The 14,746-nt window shown below is 40.5% G+C and overlaps 1 protein-coding gene across 1 annotated transcript in view; it reads right to left on the reverse strand.

Annotated features, from left to right (window-relative positions):
* Positions 1–4: 4 nt before the first annotated feature.
* The window catches only part of zmp:0000000926 (ataxin-1-like), a 64,458-nt gene continuing 49,716 nt past the window's right edge, over positions 5–14,746 (reverse strand). Inside the window, 3 exon segments of the mRNA XM_034172793.1 lie at positions 5–1,733; positions 1,840–2,836; positions 2,838–3,572. Of these exon segments, the coding sequence (XP_034028684.1) occupies positions 1,269–1,733; positions 1,840–2,836; positions 2,838–3,415 (2,040 nt within the window). The 5' untranslated portion in view covers positions 3,416–3,572 and the 3' untranslated portion in view covers positions 5–1,268.

Below are 14,746 nucleotides of genomic sequence, written 5' to 3' on the forward strand. Positions count from 1 at the left end.
TCTATAAAGCTTTTTTTCCCTTTATTTCTAGCGAACATCATATAACAGAGTCACAATTTTAAAAATATACATTTTTTTAGCTGTAACATTTACAAAGAAAAATCAACAGATAAGGTTTCTTTTTTTGTAAATTAATATAAAAACAAGAAAACACACACACAAAAACTAAAGTGAGAGAGTGTGCTGAATCAGAGGAGATACCCGTATCTGAGTTTAAAATACTTTCATCATATTCCCTGCCTTCAAACATATACAGTACATAAAAATATGAGATGAGAATGAAAGCGTACAGTACACAGGGGTCAAGTATTCACAAAGCATCATGTTCCAATGTGTTAGCACAACTACTCTTCAGCTATATGCTGCATTTTGCATTCTTTTTCATTGTTGAGTTTTTAATGGAAAAACACCACGAGTGTCGAGGCGACGTGGCACAGATTTGTCTGTGTGGGCGGGATTGTCTGTTACGTAGTTTTCATTAGTGTTCTCCCTTTCTCAAAGATAATTTTAAGAACATATTGGAGGGTAATGCCTTGAAGAACAATTATTTGAAATGACTCCCAGTGATGAGAATTAAAAAAAGGCGAAGGGGTTGCTAATACATTCAATTTCCCTGCTCGGGACCGACACACACGCGCGTCAGCTCCGGAGCGAGAAAATCAAAGAACGTAAATGAATTGCAAAAAAAAAAAAGTTTGCATGAAGTCTGTTTAGCATATTTACTGTATATAACATCTGCAATGTAATATATATATATATATATTATATAGTCGATTTTGTTTCATATATCTGCACTTCTTCAATAGCATTTTACTTTCGTAACACTGATTGAAAATCTAAACCCTGCAGGAAACACTGTTAGTGAGTAGGTGTGTGGGACAACCGTTACAAAAACAGAGTGAACGGACGAGTGATTGATTGTCTCACTAAATGTCTTCAGTGTGTCTCTGAGGAGGAGCTGTTCACACGTCCATCTGCTGCTCCTTTAAGGGCTGTGCTGGGTGAAGTGGAGGAGAGGGAAGGGAAAGGAAGGTAAAAGAAGGTGTAGAGTGGTCTTCTGGGTTCATACTTTGGGCAGCAGTGTGAACACCCGTAATTTGCGTTTTCTTTTTTTTCCTTCCCTGCAACCCAGCCTTGAGGACTCTGTCTTAATGGGTGCAACAGAGACAAGGAGGGTGTGTATGTGCTTCTGCATGTGTGTGTGTGTGTGTGTGTGTGTGTGTGTGTGTGTGTGTGTGTGTGTGTACATAAAATGCATGTGCAACTTTCTACTGCCGCTTCATCAGCTTGGAGCCATGAGGTAAATCTGAGAAGCTTTCGTCAGTTCTGGTTGCGGGAAGGGTGTCTGGGGCCGACCAACGGCGTTTACGTGGACGCTGTTGCTCCTGAGCTGGAGGTTCTGCAGCCACGACATGTGGAGGTACTGGTGGCGTAGGAGGTGGGTGGTGGGGAAGAGGAGGGGGAGGGGGTGGAGGCGGCATCTCCTCTCTGCGAGAGTTGCCGGACTCTCCTGTAGCCCTGGAGGGGACTTGTGTGCGATGGGTTCTTGTGCCAGTACGTACATGTGTCCGAAAGGTTTGCGCGGGTGTTGGAGTGAGAGCCAGACAGACGTCCCCCTCAGTCAGCTGGCGGCAGGGCAGGCCATATAACCGTGTGGTTCTCTGGGGACAGCAAGAAGACCAACCCCGATCCCACACAAAAAAAGGATACTCCATCAAGACCTTCAGTAACTCCTAAAGAAGACCAAAAGACCACCAAATTAAACCTGATATGTTATTGTGGAGTCATGCTATTATGTGTAACATGACGGTAAGTAATGTATGTATCAAAGATTCTGACCTGAGTGTTGCGGTCTGTGAGGTGGACTTGCAGGTGGCTGAAGCCTTGAACATTACTTGGTGCAATAAGCAGCACAGTGCAGGTGCTGAGTTGGAACTCAGGGGAGGTGTCTGCACTCCTTAAGAAGTCGTCAGTCCGCAGCTCCTCCACCCGCTTCAACCGCCCGTTGGCTAGCTCAATCAGAGAACCCTTTGTGAAGTGAGGTAGGAGTGCAGGGGGAGACTGGTGAAGAACAGGGGGTGAGGTGTGAAGACGGGAATACTGTCCTGGAGACGAGTCTCTGTCTCTCCCTCTGTCTCTGTCTCTCTGACTCTCTTGTTCATGATCTCTCTCTTGGTTTTTATCATGTTGTAGGTGCTTCTCTTTGATTTTATTTGCTATCTTGCTTCGTTCTGTGACTTTGTCTTGTTCTTGGTCTCTTCTCAAGCTGTCATGGCTGTTAGGCAGGTCCAGAAGAGAGTGTGTTGAATTCCCAAGGTTGGGTTGCCTGTGTCCCGGCTCCCGCTGCAGGTTGTACAGAGGCATTCCTGAGGGACTGTATAGTGGGTACACCTGGGCCTGAGAGCTGGGGTGGCATCCTGATCCTAAAGAGTAATAGATTTGGGCCTCAACTGGAGGCACCCCTACTGGGTCTAGTAGTCCCCCTCTCCCAGCCCTGGGGTCAGGTACAAGGGGATGGGAACTGGCAGAGATTAAATTGGACCTGATCTTACCTATCCCATGTGGATGTCTGTCCTGGTGTGAGGAATGTGGCTCGGGGCACTCCTGAGCTTGAGAGTCTGACAAAAATGTCCCTCCAGACAGGACACGGGGCGTTACATCCTCCTGCTGTCTCCTTCCTCCATTGGCGTGTGAACTGAGCAGACTGACGTCAAGCCGGCTTCTGCTGGTATCATTCCCATATTCTCCAGTGAGGACAGGCCTGGAGGTTGAGGCAGTCCTGCTGCCTGGCCCATCCAGGCCATTGGGCCTCTTGCCTAGGTACCTGTATCTGCTTCAATTAACTTGGATCTGGTGGGTAGAGAGAGGAGTGGCTAAATAAGTACGGTGGGGAGAAGAGAGACGAGCTACAGTCCCGTCGGTTGCTGTTAATATAGGACCACATCTCTCTGGAATCAGCTGGGAAAGGTGTCTTAAAGGAGGAAAGAGAAGAGGAAGATGGTGAAGGTGGCAAGGTGAGGGTACCCTCTCCTCTTAGCCACCTCGAATGGTGTGGGAGGGGTGAGGAGAGAAGATCATCTCTCCAGGAGGGAGATCCTGAGCTCCTCCTCTCTCCTACCTGGCCTGGAGAAAGGGGCAGCGAGACAGAGGAAGAGTAGCTCAAGTGCCATGGGGGAAGAGGGAGGCCCTGTCCTGGAGGAAAGAGGTGTAGGAAATGAGGGTTTGGGTTTGTAAGTGCTTTGTCCCTGTCACCGGTCTCCCTGCCTGCCTCCCCTGGCCCTGCGCTGGGCCGACTCCGGAGCGGCACAGGGGGTTTAAACTCATCCCCGGGTATGTGATGTTCTGTCGATCCTTGCCGAGACTCCCTCTTCTTGGGAGGGAGGCACTCTTTGCCGCGATCAGGGCTGGGATTCATGGGTGGGCTCCAGCGGCAGTGGGGGCCCCCTGCGTGTGGGTGTAGGCTAGGTCACATGTGCCTCACGGGAGAACGAGGGTGCAGACAGAGAGGGAGGCTGCTACACAGCATCACTGTCTGATCACTGTCAATTCTTTTGTAGCAAACCGCCGCTCACCTAGAAACACAACAGAAAACAGTTGAGTTCAGTAAAGATGGATGACAAGGAAGGCAGACACAGACAGACGTATGTCGAGAGACAGAAGTGAGAGAGATTAAGTGTGAACACAGAAAAATGGACAGTCTGGCATCGGTTGTAGTTTGGGCTTAGCTGTCGGTTTACTCAGACGTGCAAACGAACAGTCAGCTGTATCAGACAGATGGAGAGAAATCAGTCAGCAACTCCCTCATCCAAAGTACTTTGGCCCAGGAGGGGTTAGAAACTCTTGGTTTCCTGAAGCTCTCACTAATTAGTCATTACCTATATGTGCAATGTGGTGGGGCTGAAACTACCCAACTTACTCATTTCATTCAAGCACATTACTCCCACATGGGTGCTAAAAATACATTTTGCAGCCAATGGAGTTCAGAGGCAGAGTGATACGGTTGTACGTGCGGCAATACACACACACACACACACACACAGAGGGAGTGCTCACAGCGGGAGTGTTTTCATCTCTGACTCTCGGGGGGATGATTGGAATATGTAGATATGTTTTTGTAGCACTTTCATGAACCACCCCCACGGCACCCTCGGGTGTTCTCTGTATAGGGTGTTGCTAGTCTCTCTACTAGCAACACCCTCTCCCTTTTTCTTGGTTTTCAGACACACATTTGGGCAGCAAAAGATGCGCAAATACTCCCTCAGGCGGCTCGATTTACGCCCTGAGCGATAGTCAAAGCTGGTCACCACCCACCTGAAAAAACCTGACAGAACCCCTGTTGATATTACCACCAGTTGTCCGTAGAGGATGTGCGTTTTTACATGTTAATTATTTGTTGCAGCGGTGGTTCTGTTATGAGTGTGCATGCGGTTTTTGTTTTTATGTTTATTTGTTTAGATCTTTGTGTATTTGTGTTTGAGTCCTCAGCCTTGTTTCATTCAGTGAGAAGTGTGGGGGAGATCCACTAATTCATCTCCAAATGATTTAAATGAGCTCCTTTGAAGTGATGGCTGCTGCGCCGCCACTCAGCTGTTCCATCCGCCACTCTGCCGCCGCCCGCGGCAACCACCCGCCGCTGCCACAATACCACAGAGCCACGCTGTCACTCAGCCCCGCACTCGGGCACAAGTCTGTCTCAACAGCCTACCGACTCCCTGCTGTCTCACCATCCGCCACACTATCACCATGGCAACTGTGTCCACGCACATCCAGTCACTGAGGGAGGTTAGCTTGGGATACTCCGTGGAGAGGCCGCGGGTAAACTGTTGCTCATCGCACAACTTGGTTCCAAAAACAGAATAAGTGTCAGAGTGAAGCAAGCTGTTGTGAATCTGAGTGAAAACTGAAAACTGGGTGGAGGGGAGTTTCATTGTGACACGGTGGTGGAAGTATGCGTGTGGGAATAACTGTCATGAACCACAGAGGTGACCAATGCAATTACTGTAATGTTCCTGCTGTGATGTAAAACCCTCTTAAATCCAATTTGGTGACATTTCTTAATTCAGCTGAAATGTAATGTGGCAGAGACAACCTGATGACTGCTTCATATTCCTGTCTGGGTGTTAATTGTTGCCAGCAGGTCTGTTTCAGCATAAAGCCTTTTAATCCACTTGACTAATATTCAACTTTGTAGAATAATTAGTGTTCAAATTAATTATGATAATCTTCTCAATAATTGTGATAACGACTTCATATCATAGCAGCAATCAGGTATAACTACACAATGAAGGAGTTAATGACTGTGATGAAAGTAGAAAGCCTGAATATAAATCTTTTCACCAAGTGAAAATACACCCCCCAACTTAGAAATAATTGGGACAGTAGGGAAGATGCAATCTATCCATTCCTGCATGTCAGGCCTGCAACACATTCCAAAAAGTTAATAATGGTGCCAACTCAAGTCACTGTACCTACTATATTTTAACCTGTCCATATTGTAAATATCAGAGTAACTTATCGTACATTTCACGCTGAGTCAACTTTAGCTGATCACTTGTACATCCCGACAGTGTATATCATCCCGGCAGTGCAGCATTGAACTGAACAATGGTAGCCTTAGCTTTAACCCGGCACTCAGTGCTTTTTTAGTTCTTGTTTTTTAAGAGATACTTGGTTTGTTTTATTGCATCCCTCTGTCTATCCTACTGTTCTATGCTGCGATGTGACACGGTGAAATTTCCCCATTGAGGGATGAATAACGGCTTTTCTATCTTATTCCTTCTCACAACACTTAAAAGATGTTTTTGCCATAGAGGACACCAGATGAAGCCTTACAGGTGTTATTTTGGTCCCTTCTTCTGCAACACCTCTTAAGGTGTGCAACAGTTATCGACACATTCTCTAATAGTAGGACAGGTCGGTCTGCAGACAAGCCAATCCAGTACCCGTGTCCGTCCTTCTTCCACAGCCACGCCTTTGTAATATGTACATAATGTCGTTTCGCATCTTGTTGAAAGATGCATGGATGTTCCTTGGAAACTGCAATGTATTTTTCTGCGTTAATGCTGCCTTCAATGAAGTGTATGTGAAGTGTAAATTACACAACAACCCCATACCATCACAGGACGTTTTGCTTGTCGTAACAGCCTGGATTGTTCATTTTCATCTGTGGTCCAGAGCATACAATGTCCATTTCTAACCAAAAAAACAGCCTGGTTAGTATTTAGATGGGAGACCTCTTTGGAACACCAGCGACTGTGTGTTTCTCCAGGTTACACTGGAGTTGCATCAAGAAGGGCAATCCGGTTGTAAACTTGTGCCAAATACCAATGCGGATCTGGCTGTATCCGCTGTGGCGACCCTTAACAAAATGGGAGCAGCCGAAATGGACAACAACAACACACATATACAAATAATGGATGGTAAGGAGTCCAACATAGAGAATATTGGATGATGTTGGACGACTTACCATCCATCAATTGGATGTTCTCCACCCCCCTCCCAAATTAAGCAAACAACAAAGAGTCAAGTAAATTAGATCAATTTATTTTGCTGTGAACAGCATATGAATGCTTCTAAACCGTCAGTAGCGTGCTTGTCTTGATGGTAAAGCTGACACGAAGAAATACATATTGTTTATATTTCTTCATAATTGATGTAAATAAAGTCCAAAGACATATTCAGTGTCAGCTTTACCATCAGGGTTGAAATTAGCTCCATTGATCCAAGCTAACCCAGCCAGTGTCCTTCCTCCTTGACGTTTAATGACGTGTCGGGATGTCAGAAATTTCTGTGACCCTCTTTTTGCCTGCATTTGCACTGTTTGTACACCCGAACACTATGCATGAGTTAACCATTCTCTCAGTTTAGTGATAACTGGTGCTTCATAGTTCGCCAGCACAAGCTCTGTTTATGTTTTCTGTCCTAATATGTATCACACTCAGAATCATGGGTAACCACGCCCAGAATGGAAAAGGGTCTATAAAAGACAGTCAATTCAATCTGAGCATTCAGACCTAAAAGGTTTTGCAAAATGCAATTTTAAACATATTTCCAACTACCTATGAATGAGGCTTGAAACGGATTTGGGGGAAAAAGCAGATGTCAGGTGACTTTTGACTGTCCAGACTTGCAGCATTACATCAGACTAGCACATTGGCCTGTGTGGATCCATGGGCTCTAGATTGGGTCATGTTTATAAAATAGGTAGCTGACAATTTTTCAAGGGTGGCAATAAATTTTGCAAAGTTTCTATAATTTGTTGGAATGGCGTGTGAGTACAGAATGTTTTAGAACCTTAGACCTCAACAATTTTTAGAACTCAGTCCCTTTATTTTATTTTATGATAATTTACTGTGTTAATGTATTTAGAAATTGTTTAGGTTTTTGTTATCATCAGTATTATTATGGTTATTTTATTTATTATTACTTCTATTTTGGTCATTTGATTTTTAAATGGACCACAATGGAAATGTTTTCACTTTCTTGTGTCATCCATGTATTTTTAACATTTTTACAATTATGTTACTTCCATTGAACTTACTAAATAAATGCACACATGCTTTATTATATAGATGATTTACCACCCCCTGCTGGAATGGTGTGTGAGGCTGGAATGTAATGATTCGCGTCATACATATGCATGCACACAGATCTTTTTGTCTTTTGTGCATTCTGCTGTAAGCAGGTGCTTTTCTTTCTACACATCTATAAACAGAGACGGTGGCGGAAGACATCAAACGCATTACACTTCCCACTCACGGTAATGGCAACATGACACTTAACTAAACTGACTAAACCAACTGATCTACAAAAACACAATAAATTAAAAAACACTAACAACCTGTTAAAGTAACATTGAACCACAATAACAACATTTGAAACCATGAAATACAGCACAACATCCATTGTTCACTGTTGCTGGCTATTATCACTAATTTCTCCAAAAATATTAATCTTATCAACTCTCAGTTTTGCAGCATTCATCGTTGACCCAAATACATAAGCATACCAAACGGCAAATGTCGCTCTCCTCAGTTGTCCATGATCGAAAGCCATACACATGCACGTATATACGTGCACAGAGGTCACTTGGCTATTATAGATTCAAATTGCACATACATCTGATTATTTATTTATTTTTTTACTGGCAGTCGTACAAAGCAGAAAATCACAGACAGAATTCTGTTACATATGTCACAGCAGATTCACCTCCCCAAAACAACCCCATAGGTTGTTTGTGGAAGCACACTAATACAATCTATAGCAGCTGTGTAACTAATCTGTTGGCAATGTCCCTACCATTGCCTGAAAATGCAGCAGCCAATCACATCGAGCATTCCTACTGTTGCTGAACAAACATAACAACCAATCAGAGCAGAATGTCAGTCACACAAATCACAGTAAAGCTTCAGCTCCAAACACCTTAACAACCAATCACAGCAGAGCGTCAGTGCATAACACTGTAAGAACCAATAGTAGGTTGTCCAGAGTGTCAGGTGTTTTTTCATATGAGACACACAACATTTTGTGTAACTGTGAGGGGTTAAATGCAGGTAACGTCAGACAGTTATTGACATACAACCTCTTTGGCCATCCTTCTGGATTTTAATATTTGCCCCAGCAATAATTGACGTCCTTCAGTTAGCTATCATTTCAACAATTATATGTGAGGGAGTAGTTCAGTGACTACGTTGGCGGCACGTTGGCTTAGTGGTTAGCATCAGTGGTCGGGAAGGACTGGTCTCAGTACTTAAGTAAAACTACAATGACCAAAGACATATTAACTCTAGTAAAAGTAGAAGTATGACAATGACAACAGTATTTAAGGAAAAGGTAAATATTATATGCTTTTAATGTACTTTTAAGTATTAAAAGTAAAAGTACTTGCATATTGATTAATGTTCATATTCTAATAAAAACTGTATGGACGATTGCATTTTAATTAAGCTACTTTTAGGATAATGTAATTATGCCTTACCATCTGTGTTACATATGACTTACAAATCTGGAAAAAGGTAATCTGGAGAATTAAATATCATTAAGCAAAATCAAACAACAAACACTGGTTATACATCTTTAAAAGATTTATTCCATTTCCTTTAAACATTGTTAAAGATTTTATACTCAGTTTACAAAAACACACCAAAAAACAAAGAACTTGGTGACAGACACATAAGCAGTTCCAAACACTGAATTCAAAGCACTAACAGTATACAGTATGCAGGATTGCTCCCTCTTCAGAAGTTGTGCATCATGCTATATAACAAACACTAACTTACTGCAAAATTCAGTATATTTGTATACAAGCTGTGGAAACAGTTAGCATAGGTTTGGCAAAATGATGGACGGGAAAACTGAAAACAACATTTTAAATAGAAAAGTAAAAGAGAAGAAAGTGTATGAAATAGTTTTGACTGTGTTGAATGTTTGGTCTCCAAAGTAAAGGTCAAACAAGGTCAACGCCCATTGGATTCTGTGACATGTGACATATGTTACCCTGTAACATGATAACTAAGCATGATATATTAACACTATACCTTAGTAAACATTACCAATAGTAATGCTAGTTGTTATACTTGAAACATAATTGAAACAACAGAAAATGCATGAACAACATACAGTATTCTCACACAGTCACTCATCTTCAACCGCTGACTCCAATTAAGGGTCATGGGGGGCTGGAGCCTATCCCAGCAGTCATAGGGCGTGAGGCAGGGTACACCTTGGACCTGACGCCAGTCTGACACAGGGCCACATATCGAACACACACACCGCACACGCACACTCACATGCACACCTACAACATTTTAAGTCTACAACCCACTAACCTGTGTCTTTAGATGTAGGAGGAGCACCTGGAGGGAACCACACACAAACACAGGGCAGAATATGCAAACCCAGACAGAAAGGCCACAGGTGGGAATCAAACCCATGACCTTCTTGCTGTGAGGGCAACAGTGCTAACCATTAGTCACCGTGTTGCCACACAGTATTCTGTTGGTGCCCAAATTCCATCTATCCATCCATTTTTCTAAACCGCTTATTCTACCAGTCATTGGGAAAGAGATGGGTACACGCTGTTCAGACCGCCAGTCCATTGCAGGGCTGTACCACAAGTCAAAATGCCACAGGTACATAGTGGCAAATAATAAATATAGTCTACAATGCACACAGGGAAATAAATAAATAAATACAATTACACAATGCATATATATAAACAATAAATAATATTAGTCAATGCATAGAGGAAAATAAATAAGTAAAATTACAACCCCCATCCAATGAAGTTGGGACATTGTGTAAAATGTAAATAAAAACAAAATACAATGATTTGCAATTCTCTTCAACCTATATTCATTGAATACAACACAAAGACAATATATTTAATTGTTCAAACTGATAAACTTTATTGTTTTTGTGCAAATATTTGCTCATTTTGAAATGGCTGCCTTCAACACACATTTAAAAAAAGCTGGGACACAGTGGTATGTTTACCACTGTGTACATCACCTTCCTTCTAACACACCTCAATAAGTTGTTTGGGAACTGAGGACACTACTTGTTGAAGCTTGTTAGGTGGAATTCTTTCCCATCTTGCTTGATGTACAACTTCAGTGTCAACAGTCGGGGTCTCGTGTTGTCGTATTTTGCGCTTCATAATGCGCCACACATTTTCAATGGGCGACAGGTCTTGACTGCAGGCAGGTCAGTCTAGAACCTGCACTCTTTTACTATCAAGCCACGCTGTTGTAACACGTGCAGAATGTGACTTGGCATTGTCTTGCTGAAATAAGCAGGGACGTCCCTGAAAAAGACGCATGTGTTGCTCCAAAACCTGGATGTACCTTTCATCATTGATGGTGTCATCACAGATGTGTAAGTTGCCCATGCCATGGGCACTACCACACCCCCATACCATCACAGATGCTGGCTTTTGAACGTAGCTTTGGTAACAATCTGGATGGTCTTTTTCCTCTTTTGTCCAGAGGACACAACGTCCATGATTTCCAAAAACAATTTGAAACGTGGACTCATCAGACTTTTCCACTTTGAGTCTGTCCATTTCAAATGAGCTCAGGCCCAGAGAATCCGGCGGCGTTTCTGGATGTTGTTGATGTATGGCTTTCGCTTTGCATGGTAGAGTTTTAACGTGCACTTGTAGATGTAGCGACGAACTGTGTTAACTGACCATGCTTTTCTGAAGTGTTCCTGGGCCCACGCGGTAAGCTCCTTTACACAATGATGTCGGTTTTTAATGCAGTGCCACCTGGGGGATCAAAGGTCACCGGCATTCAATGTTGGTTTTCGGCCTTGTCACTTATGTGTAGAAAGTTCTCCAGATTCTTTGAATTTTCTGATTACATTATGGACTGTAGATTATGGAATACCTAAATTCCTTGCAATTGAACATTGAGAAACATTGTTCTTAAACTGTTGGGCTATTTTTTCATGCAATTGTTCAGAAAGTGGTGCTCCTCACCCCATCTTTGCTTATGAACGGCTGAGACTTTTGGGGATGCTCCTTTCATACCCAATCATGAGTGTCCTCAGTTCCCAAACACTTATTGAGTGTTGTTAGAAGGAAAGGTGATGTAACACAGTGGTAAACATACCACTGTCCCAGCTTTTTTGAAACGTGTTGCAGGCATCCATTTCAAAATGAGCAAATATTTGCACAAAAACAATAAAGTTTATCAGTATGAACATTAAATATCTTGTCTTTGTGGTGTATTCAATTGAATATAGGTTGAAGAGGATTTGCAAATCATTGTATTCTGTTTTTATTTACATTTTACACAACATCCCATCTTCATTGGAATTGGGGTTGTACACAATGCATAGAAGGAATAATTATCATATTTTCTGGAGTACAAGTTGTGTATTTTATTAGTAGTATTTTTTTTACTAGTTTGGGAGGTTCTGTGAGTCATACTCCAGTGCAGTTTATGTCCTAAAAAAAAAAAAATCACATTTCTTACCAATTACCAACAATTATAATAGCTATTTCTATAGGACTTTCTAAGGAAGCACAAACAAATTCAACTCTACTAATAAAAGAAAATTTGTAAGAATAAAAAATACACTTTAACAATAAACAAAAATCCTAAATTAAAAAGCTGATAATATAAAAGATGCATATGGGGTTTTCCTCTTCAAGAGATATTTTTTTTAACAGGTGTGACTTACAGTGCATCCAGAAATCTTTCATGGTGCTTCACTTTTTCCAGATTTTGTTACATTAAATTAATTTTTCCCTCAAAATTCTACTCACAACACCCCATAATGACAACATGAAAAAGTTTTTTTTTTATTATTTTTGCAAATTTATATATATATTGAACTGGATGGATATGAATTTAATTGTGTAAACAGAAAAAATAAGAGTGGAGGAGGAGTGGCTGTGTATGTGGATAAGAACATGGATTATAAAATAGTAGACAATATGACAACTGTGATTGATAACTTATTAGAATGTATAACTATTGAAATATGTGAGAAAAAAGCAAAAATGTATTAGTCAGCTGTATATATAGAGCACCAGGATCTAGTATTGAAACATTCACTGACTGTATGGGAAAAATGTTCTCAAAAACTAATCAAAAACTGTGTTCATTGTGGTGACTTAAATATTGATCTGCTCAATCCAAATAAGCATAAAATAACAGATGAATTTATCAGTATAATGTACAGTATGAGTTTATATCCAAAAATCACCAGGCCAAGCAGAATTACATCCCATAGTGCTACCTTAATTGATAATATATTCAGCAATGATATTGAGAATAACACTGTGAGTGGATTATTAATCAATGACATTAGTGATCATCTACCAGTTTTCACCGTTTATAATAGAAACCATCGGCGGAATCAGCCAGAGGAGAAAATAAAATACAGGCGAGTGCGGACAGAGGAAAACATGAACACACTAAAGAAGGATTTACAGGAGCAAAACTGGGAAAAGGTATACAGTGAAAGTGATGTTGATAGTGCATATGAAACTTTTTTACAAATATTTACATCATTATATGATAAAAATTGTCCAATTAAACAAGACTACAGAAAACAAAAAATCCAAGCTCGACCATGGATGACGAAAGGGTTACGAAATGCATGTAATAAGAAAAATACACTGTATAGAGAATTCATAAAACTAAAGACTAAAGAGGCAGAAAATAGATATAAGAAATACAAAAATAGATTAACTAATATTATACGGGTATGTAGGAAGGAATATTATAGTAACATATTATATAATAACAAAAACAATATTAAAGGAATATGGGATATATTAAATAGCATTATCAAAAATGGTAATAAAAAACAGAGTTACCCTCAGTATTTCATTGATAATAATGTCAAGAAGGAAAATAAGGATGAGGTAGTCAACGGTTTTAATAATTTTTTGTAAATATTGGACCAAGCTTGGCAGAAAAAATTCCCGATTCCCAACCTGAGGATTGGGATAATAATCTCATAGAAAGAAATCCCTGTTCAATGTTCCTCACAGCAGTGGATGGAAATGAAATTATAGACATTGTGAATAATTGTAAATATAAAACATCTACCGATTTAAATGAAATTGATATGGTGCTGGTAAAACAGGTCATTGAATGGATTGTAGAACCATTAACATACATCTGTAACTTATCATTTCAAACCGGTAAATTTCCCAATCAAATGAAAATAGCTAAGGTTGTGCCGCTGTATAAGACTGGGGATAGACACCACTTCACAAATTATAGACCTGTTTCTTTGCTTCCACAATTTTCCAAATTATTAGAAAAGTTATTCAATAATAGATTAGACAAATTCATAAATAAACATAAATTACTTACTGATAGTCAATATGGATTCAGAGCACATAGTTCAACATCACTTGCATTAATAGAATCAGTTGAGGAGATTACAAACGCCATAGACCACAAATTACATTCAGTTGGAATATTTATAGACCTTAAAAAGGCTTTTGATACAATTAATCATGACATATTAATCAATAAACATGAACAGTATGGGATTAGGGGGTTGGTGTTGCACTGGGTGAGAAGCTACTTAAGTAACAGAAAACAGTTTGTGAAGTTGGGGGAATATACATCATCATGCTTGGACAATGCTTGTGGCGTCCCACAGGGGTCAGTATTGGGTCCAAAACTGTTTCTAATTTATATAAATGATATTGTCAATGTTTCCAAAATATTAAAATTAGTATTATTTGCAGATGACACAAGCATTTTTTGTTCAGGGGGGGATTTGCAGGAGTTACTGAGGAGGATCAGTATAGAAATGGTAAAATTGAAAATATGGTTTGACAGAAACAAATTATCATTAAACTTAAGTAAAACAAAATACATGTTATTTGGCTATTGTAATACAGACATACAGGTTCAGTTACAAGTCGAGGGGGTAGATATTGAAAGGGTACATGAAAATAAGTTTCTGGGGGTGATAATAGATGATAAGATAAACTGGAAGACTCATATAAAACATATACAAAGTAAACTGTCAAGAAGCATTTCAGTTCTAAACAAAGTGAAACATATTCTGGACCACAACTCACTCCGCATTCTTTACTGCTCACTGGTTTTACCATATTTACAGTACTGTGCAGAGGTATGGGGTAATACTTATAAAGGTACAACACAATCACTATCAGTAATGCAGAAAAGAGCTATAAGAATTATTCATAATACTGGCTATAGAGATCATACAAATCCACTATTTTACAATCCAAATTCTTAAAATTCAC

This window comes from Thalassophryne amazonica, chromosome 6 (assembly GCF_902500255.1).
Source record: "Thalassophryne amazonica chromosome 6, fThaAma1.1, whole genome shotgun sequence".
NCBI lineage: Eukaryota > Metazoa > Chordata > Actinopteri > Batrachoidiformes > Batrachoididae > Thalassophryne > Thalassophryne amazonica.